General features: G+C 35.2%; 1 protein-coding gene across 1 annotated transcript; it reads left to right on the top strand.

The window, feature by feature from the left end:
• Positions 1–2,322: 2,322 nt before the first annotated feature.
• SPAM1 (sperm adhesion molecule 1) lies at positions 2,323–8,509 on the top strand (the record flags this gene model as incomplete). The annotated part of the gene is made up of 3 exons (XM_079150826.1): positions 2,323–3,276; positions 3,738–3,827; positions 7,883–8,509. 3 exons carry the CDS (start codon positions 2,323–2,325, stop codon positions 8,507–8,509), a joined length of 1,671 nt encoding a protein of 556 aa, XP_079006952.1.
• Between the last annotated feature and the right edge of the window lie 1,025 nt (positions 8,510–9,534).

Here is a 9,534-nt window from a genome sequence, read left to right as displayed (position 1 = left end):
TATAGATTCAGATTCCATATATGTGTGTGTGTACACACACACACACACACACACACACACACACACACACATACATAATAAATATATATATGAAAAAAACGTGTCCTTAGGGATTAAATCCAAGGCCTCACACATGCTAGGCAATTGTTCTATCAATGAGTACATTCCAGGTTGCAATTTTTAAATAGCTTTGTGCATGGACCAAGTTTCATGGTTTGAAATTTTTCACTTGTGACTTGATATTGGTGCTCAAAAGATTTAGAATTTTGGAACAGTTTGAATTTTGGATTTTTGGATTAGGGATGCTTAACCTGTGCTAGTGGATAGATAAGGTCAGATGTTATCTGGGGTTAAATCAGTGCCAAGGAGATAAACTTTTCTAGCAGATACTTTATATGAAAAGAATACACTATTGTACATCTAAACTATAAATCTGTCCCCAGTTCTGTGCCCTGAAACTTTGTTGGATGATTTATACTAGACAATTCATCCAGTTGATTTTTGAAGGAGAGAAGTGTCAATCCATTTTTAAAGATTTCTGTGGGTAGAGGTCTTATCAGTAAGTTCATTCTGCTCTAAAAGTACATTTTTTTTTTAAATACCAGATGATTGTATTGTGTTGAGGTTTGAATTTTAATATCCTAAGATTGACATTTACTCCTTCCCTGAGACAAAGGAAAGTTAATCTTGTATTTCATTTCCTTTTCCCACTTGCTGCCATTTAGCTATTGGTGTAGGTAGTTAGTAACTGAAAGGAACTTTTTTTTTTTTGTAATATTACTGTAAAATGTTCTGAGTCTTTGTCTTGAATAGGAAGTTTATAAAGGTTTGAACTATGAAGATCTTTAGCTACTCTATCATTCTAAACATGAGGGGAAAATTATAATCTATAAAACATGACACTAATAGTTTTAGGATTATGACTATGGTGTTACTTTTAGAATAATTTTATGAATGGTTAAGTGATTTGCTATGTATGGACAATACTCTTGGCAACATAATTCTAATTGTTTCTTCACATAGTAATATATCACTAACCTCATTAAAGAGATACCCTAGTTTCCTCCTCAAACTAAATTTAAAAAAAAAAAAAAAAAAAAAAAAACATTTAAATATGTCTTCTTGGGTTGCGGGTAAGGCTCAATGGTGGAGACCCTGCCTAGCATATGCAAGGCCCTGGATTCAATCTCCAGCACTACAAAAAATGAATAAATAAAAAAAATAAAATTTTTAAAAATAAATGAATAAAAATAACTATGTCTTCTTGTAGGTGTTTTTTGCAAATATCAAGGGATGAATAATATATAATTTCTTGTCCTTGCCTCAGACTATTTTATTCACCACAAAATTTGTCTATAGCACTTCACTTTGTGTCAATCAGAATGACCACATGATCTTGCTTATCAAACACTATTAAAAAGTCGATATTCATATCTTGTTTTTATTAAAGTAAGCTAAAACCAATTCTTTTAGAAGATATAAATTAGTAAGATGTTTTTTATTAAACATAAGAGTACATTACTGTAAGATTTTGATCCATCAGTGTTCAAAGGGCACTTTGATTTGTGATTTGGTAGGAATTTTTGGTTGATTCAATATTTTTGAACACACTTTTGATTTATGTCTTCTGGCAAAAGTGGATTTTCACTTCTTCTTTTCTGTCCTGCTTAAAAAAATAAATAAAAAGAAGAAAGAAAAAGAATTAGGAAAATATGAAATTTTATAATTCTATGACAGGTTCTTTTAAATATTTGACAAACCACTATAAAGTGGTCTGTCAAGAAGCAATAAATGAGATTTGACTTGGAATCTATATTCATTCAGTGGGCTTTGCTTGGTCCAGTGTTCTGCACACCTGGAATGACAAAAGGAAAAATAATCACATTGAACTCTCTGCAGACTCTGTCATTATTTGGGAAGATGAGACAAATGTAACTATTATAGAATTTGTATCATACGTAAGTGAAAATCATTTTATTGATTTAAACAAAATAGTTGGTCTTCTATCTTCTAAAATGGAATTAAATTCTCTTCACATAAAGTGGAGAACATGGTAAAGCTTACCATCTAGGATACAGTAATGTACCTTAACAGAATATATTTTATTTCTTGATTTTTGTTTCTAGTTGATGCAACTTTCAAAACATTGCTGAAACATGAAACAAGAAGAATACTTAAAAATAACATAATTATTATACCTCTTTACCCATCAAAGTGGCCTCATTCCAATATATTTCTTCTGTGCTTATATCTTGCATCAAATATTGGATAAACCCAAGTGTCAAAGAAGAAATTGGTGTTTTCCATAGTCATTATTCTGCAATGGGAGTGCTAACTTTGCACCATCTATTTGTTGGGAGCTTTGTGGAGGCCAATGGAGCATCCCGTACAGTGTTCATCTCCCTTCTGATTCCATGTTGCCTGACTCTGGATTTCAGTGCCCCACCTCTCATCCCAAATATGCCTTTCCTCTGGGCCTGGAATGCTCCAACTGAAGCTTGTACTGGAAAGTTTGATGAGCCGCTAGATATGAGCCTCTTCTCTTTAATAGGAAGTCCCAAGAAAGGTATCACAGGGCAAGGTGTTACAATATTTTATACGGACAGACTTGGCTACTATCCACACATAGATAAGACAGACACAAGTGTGCATGGAGGAATCCCCCAGCTGGGGTCCTTACAAAAACATTTGGAAAAAGCTAGGAAAGACATTTTGTTTTACATACCAGTAGACAACATGGGCTTGGCTGTCATTGACTGGGAAGACTGGAGGCCCACCTGGGAAAGAAACTGGTCACCTAAGACTATCTATAGGAAAAAGTCCATTGAGTTGGTTCAGCAACAAAATTTACGACTTAATGAGACAGAAGCCACTAAGATCGCCAAGAAAGAGTTTGAAACAGCAGGAAAGAAATTCATGGAAGAGACTTTAAAACTGGCAAAATCGATTCGGCCAAATCACTTCTGGGGTTTTTATCTTTTCCCTGATTGTTACAACCATAATTACAAAAAATCCCATTACACTGGAGTTTGCCCTGACATAGAAAAGAAAAGGAATGATGATCTGCACTGGTTGTGGAAGGAAAGCACTGCCCTTTACCCATCCATTTATTTGAACAGCAACTTGCAGTCATCCTCGCTAGCTGCACTCTTTGCGCGTCATCGTGTGCAGGAAGCCATTAGGGTTTCTAAAATGATTAATGCTAAAAACCCACTTCCGGTTTTTGTATATACCCGCCTGGTTTTTACTGATCTTACTTTGCAATTCCTTTCTCAGGTAAGTAAGTCAAAGGAGCATAACTATGAAACGGTGTCCATAAATGGGGTGTAGTGAGATTTAATAGCATTTTTGAGGCCAGTGGAGTTTAGCTTCTAATGTCATTAAGTAATGTGCACAAGAGTAGTTCTAGGTCATTATATGAAGACAGAATGAGAATATTTTCCATCTTTAACGTCATCAAGTACTCTCTTAGCAACCATGGAGCATTAGGTAATATATATAACATAGAAGCTCCATCTCTTTTTCATGTGTCTGCTCTCTTGTCAATAGAAGTAATTAAGACAAGAAGTCTTTATTCTTTTTTAACAATAGGGAAGTGGATGGCGAGAGAGATACGTAGCAAAGAAATATTTAAATCACTGTTGTGGAAGCAGCATGCTCAGCTTTGGAGTTATTGTCCTGTGCATAACACTTTCATTTTGTTCCTCTCTGCTACCTCTTTTTGTCACACTCACCAGGTTGACCTTGTGAATACAATTGGCGAGACCATTGCTCTGGGAGCTTCTGGAATGGTAATATGGGGAACTCTTAGTTTAGCACGGAGTATGGTAAGTTGAACTGGTAGGAAACAGACGAAAATATCTCAACTTTTAATATTTCGAAGAATCCTTTGTGTTAAGTAAGAAAATCAGTGTTATGCTTGGCATATAGTAGTAGGTACTCAATGAATATATGCTGAATTGAACTATCTTGCATTTGTTTGGTTAGGTTATAAGGACTAACACACTGTGTTTTCCAGTGAGAAATCAGAAATTCAGTGAGATTAATTGAGATTCTCTTAAGCTACATGACTTGTAAGTAGTAAAAAAAAAAAAAAAAAAAAAAAAAAAAAAAACTACTATCACAGTTTTTAACATGGAGTATGGTGTTCGAAGATGAGTGTGTAACTCGTTTAATTCTCCATATCTGATCTTTGTATACCCTGCTTCAGTCTTTGTGACTTTATGAAAGAGTAAAGTTATATATGTGCTAAATTGGAGCTGAACTTTTCCTTCTCTGATGGATGTGGAAATACTAGTGATGAATGTCCCATGGAGAATGTCACATGCAGCTCATGGCCTGAGGTCCTGTCTAGGAACTGTAGAGCAAAGACATTACACTCTAAGTCTAGTATCATGTCTGTCTCTTGTCTTTCAGATAGACCGGCAATATTCTTACTGTGTTTAAAAGTAGAGAACATTTGTGAAATTGTTTTAAGGTAGTTTCAGAACTCTTATCTATTTTATATAGTTACAATATCCCTGGTTTGATCTCCAATGATATTTAGGAAAAGATACGTGCCTCTAGGTAATATCTTTTATATGTGTAAAATTATTAAAATTTTAATTCTCCTAAGCATATTCTCGACTCTTATTACTTGTTTTTCAAATCCATGGACCCCTTTCTCAAGGATACATTTATTCTGTGATGGAATCATTCATTCATACTCCACATAACTTTCTTAGAAAAAAAACCAGAACTCTACCCTTAGTCTGATAAGAAATGAATCAGACATTTCACAATAAGTAGGATGATGCGATGTACTGCTTAAGTGTCACGCTTGTTTTGGATTGTCACTTTAATCTTAGATTCATATTCCTTTACTATGCCTCCCAAATCATCTTCAATATTTTTTATTCAGGTGCAGTAAAATGGTAGACACCTATAATTACAGTCACTTGGGGGGATGAGGTAGGATCACAAGTTTCCAGCCAACCTGGGCAATTTATTGAGACCCTGTCTCAAAATAAAAAAGAAAAAGGGCTAGTGATATTGCTTAGTAGTGGATTGTCCCTGGGTTGTATCCCGAGTTTAAAAAGTCCTTCAATTTTAGTATGACTATTTAATTTATTCACTATTTAATGGCACTGCCTCAACAATGTCCCTTATAGACACCGTTCTATACATTTCTGCCACTTTTCCCAGTTCACGATCATTTGGAATGTTAGTACTACCATTACTTCTTCTTTTTTACGTGTCATTTAGAATAGTAGACACAGGGATCACTCGTCATGTTTCCTCTGATTCATTGAGAAATTGAGAAACTGCTAATTGTAGATTTACTTGTAGTTGCCAGAGCTGACCTAAAACAAGGATTACATAAACCATTTCCTTCCACTCCTTTTCACTAGATCCACTGGTGTGATGGAGTCAACTCTACTGGTCCCAGCTGGTGACACTTGATTGTCAAATATTCAGAAATTTTGTGAGCCAGTTGTTAAACACTGTCGCTAGTAGAAATTAAATTATACAAACTTCAATAAATTATTTTTTTAAAAAAAGGTATTCAAACTGTACTGATTAGTAAGTATAATAATACTTACTTTGAGGTTATTTTATATCTATTGGAAATATAACTATATAAACGGAAGTAATATGTAATAATTATTATATAATTGTTATTACAATTGCTACCCCAAAATGCACAGAATACTGTGTAGGTGCATCTACACCATGATAAATATTCAAATGCTATAAACTAGTTCTTATTAATTAAAGAGCCAGTTTTAGGTTTTCCCATAGACTACATCTTATTTGGGCTAATGGGTTTCAAATTATTCTCATTATTTTACTCCTCTTTTTACCTAACCCTTATCTTTGTGGATATTAGGAAGCAACTGCAATGTCACCCAAACTTGGTATAAATTCTTCTATGTCATTGGTACTGGGAATATAATGCTAAAGAATATTAAGAAAGTCCAAGCATGCTTAGAGTTTATGAGTGCTTTAGAAAAATACATCAATACAAATATTTGATATGATAAGTACTATACAGAGAATTAATATAGAGATATGAGTTGACCAGAAAAGTGTCTGAGAAAGGCTCTAATTAATGCATTGTCAGAAGGAGAAGATGGAGTCAACCATTATAAAAATTGGGGCAAAGAGCCTTCCAAGCAGAGGGAACGGTAGTGCCATCTGAATTAAAGCTGGCATGCTAGGGAAACAACCACTGTGTTGAAGGAGAGTAGTTGGGGAGGGTTGTACAAGAGGAAGGATGGGTTATATCATGAAAGACTGTAAGAAGTCAAGAGACGTTCTTATTCTAAACTCCATGCAAAGCCATTGGAGAGTTAGAAGACAGACCGTTCATTAGTTTTTTATTGTTTCCATAATAATTACAACTTTAATAGCTTAAACAACAGAAATATATCACCTGTTAGTTTTGTAAGTGAGAAGTCCAACAGGGTCTCCGAGGGCTAAAATTAAGGTGTCAGCAGGCTGCCTTCCTTTCTAGGAGATTCCTCAGTTGCTCCTCTGGGTTTTCAGCTGATTCAGTTTCTTGTGTTTGTAGCAATGAGATCTCCATCAGACCGTTGGCTAATGGCCATTCCATCTTCTAGAAACCCCTACATTTTCCAGCTCCTGCTCCTTTTCTTCTGTCTTCAAAGTTAGCAGTGGTAGTTTAAGTTTCTCCTACACTTTGAATCTCTCCTTCTTCCATCTTTTCTTTCCAACCCAGCTAGAATAATTTCTATACTTCAATGACTCATGTCTTTAGATTGAGCTCTTCCAGCTAATTCAGGTTAATTTCCCCTTACCAAGGTATATTCACTCAATCATATTTACACAGTTTCTTTTGCAATGTACATTAGCATCATTATAAGTTGCGGGGTTAAGGTACAGCCATCTTTGGAAGGCTAATATTACCCTAACAATAGATGGCATCAGCTCAAAGAGAAGGTAATAAGAAATAGGGCAAGTGGGAGTGGTGTGCCTCCACCATGCCCTGTGGTCTGCTGAAGGACGAACACAGCCAGTTCACTCAATGAAACTGTTGAACATCAAAGTGACTATCTTTGATGTCTTTGAAAAAATGATGTCCAGTTTTTAAAACATACCATTCTCAAGATGAATCATTTCAGCTATTCCTCATTCATACTCTGCCAAATTTTTAAAGGAGCTGTCATTATTCACACATAATTTGACTCTATGTAACATTTAATCTTTAATATACTCATCTGAACCTGTTTAGTTATTTCAAACCATTTGGAAACTCTTCAGTGATATTTAAACTTGTCTGACAAATGTGATGCTTATTACATTTATTTATAATTTATTGAAGGTTAATTGAAGAGACACTGGGCCCTGTATTACAAACTCCTATGCATCTTACCTTTTCATTTTCAAAACAACCCTTTGAGATAGGTTACAAAATGATCTTGTTTTATAGGTGATACAACTGAAGCATAACCAAGATAACTAATAAAGGTCACCAAGAAAGGAAACTAAGACTTAGAAGGCTTGAGAATCCCTAAGTTCCTAAGTTCATAAAGCTGTCATTGATGAAACTGGAACTCCAGTCAGGGCAAAGAACCCCAGGGCAGATATTCTAACAGCTGTACAATTCTATCTTCTGATTAATTTATGAATTATTGAGGAAGATCAGGTGAGGCTATGCTAATCCTCAGCAGATCAATTATTCAGTGGCATGAAATGGCATATGAAATTTACAAATGTTACAAAAAATAGTGGAAATTTTTTTGTTTGCTAAGGTAAAAAGATAAAATATTTCCTGTCTTTTGGTGTGCCTGGTTTGCTTTTTCTTAAAACATGCTTATTAGAGTGAATTAATTCACATGTGAACTAACTTATGCCTTGATATTGTCTTATAATTTTACAGAAGTCTTGCTTGAACCTACAAGATTACATGAAGATTACACTGAATCCTTACTTAATTAATGTAACCCTAGCAGCCAAAATGTGCAGCCAAGTACTCTGCAAGGAGAAAGGAGTGTGTATTAGGAAAAACTGGAATTCAGATGACTATCTTCACCTCAATCCAAGTAACCTTGCTATTCAAATTGGGCAAAATGGAAAGTACATAATACATGGGAAACCTACACTTGAAGACCTACAGCATTTTTCTGAAAAATTTCATTGCAGCTGTTATACCGACTTGAACTGTGAGCAGAAATCTGATTTAGATGCAATTAAGACTATTAATGTGTGTGCTGTCGAAGACGTTTGTATAGACATCTCGCTAAACCCAGAGCCCAGTAATCAGGCTTCCCCTTTGGAACAGGGCAGTAGTTCCAAAAAGGAGAAGAGCGAAAGCGGGGAGAGCGTGGAGAGTGGTGTGAGCGGGGAGAGCGGGGAGAGCGGGGAGAGTGGGGAGAGCGGGGAGAGCGGGGATAACGGGGAGAGCAGTGAATCCTACGCCACATCTGATGCAACAGTGTCTCCATGGGTTCCTAGGAACGATGTCAGTGGAGGACTCTTAATTCTATACATGTATTCACGCATTTGAAATATTTGGCATAGGCTCGTGGAAACTAAAAAATGCAAGATTGGATGTCTTCTTACGGAAAGAGCTCTGCTTTGAGTTCCAAGAGCGAAAGGTCTATTTTTCTATCAAACACTGATTGCAAATTCTATAACTCCTGAAGGATTAGTTTTCTTCAGAGGATGGTGAAGATTTGAATAAAGCCAAGTTACTGTAAATCAATGTCTCAATGAGTAGTTTGCAATTTGTAAAAAAAACCAAAAAACAAAAAACAACAAAAAATAAAATCAGAAAGTATTAATAATCATAACAAATAAATAAATATTAAGTAATCCAAATATTAATAATTAAATAATAAACAAACAATAAATAATTATTAATAAGGGAATAATAAATAAAAAGTCAAGAAAATGTTAAGGTGTATCTTAAAATGTAGCATTCCACGTATACCAATCTATCTCACAGAACTATAGTTTTTAGCTATTTCCTCTTGGAAACATTCCAACTGTATTTTATAGAAAGGTAAACTTTAGGAAATGGTTTTTCTATTTTTGCACCTAACGACAACTTCAGAATTCACATTTAGAAAAAATATTCTGATTTTCTTTTCACTCTTGACTGTCATACCTAAAATGCTTAGTTCATCTAGGCATGCATCCACTTGGGCATTCACATCCTCCAAAGAACATTTATCCAGTGCTCATTCTCTGCCGGGTTTGGCACTAAGCATCACAGATGCATGATGAAGTGGCATGCTTCTTGTCAGCTGAGTTTATTTGGTTCGAAGGAGGCAGAAATTGAATGTGGAAAATGATAACATCCTGTGTTGTAAATGCTATGATAAGTTTATCATGCTCTGGCATGCAAATAAGAATTTGTGGGTGCCAGAGATTTCTGAGAAGAGATAGTGTGTAAGTTGCCTTAGGGTTAAACAGCTATTAGATAGTCTGAGGGAGAAGGATCTTCAGAATGGAACACTGAGTGTGGTGATGAGTGACCTAAAGCAGATGACAGCCACATGATGAAAGCTTTCATGAACTGTACTAAGA

This window comes from Sciurus vulgaris, assembly GCF_902686455.1.
Source record: "Sciurus vulgaris genome assembly, chromosome: 8".
Lineage (NCBI taxonomy): Eukaryota > Metazoa > Chordata > Mammalia > Rodentia > Sciuridae > Sciurus > Sciurus vulgaris.
This window is presented reverse-complemented; position numbering and strand designations above follow the sequence as displayed.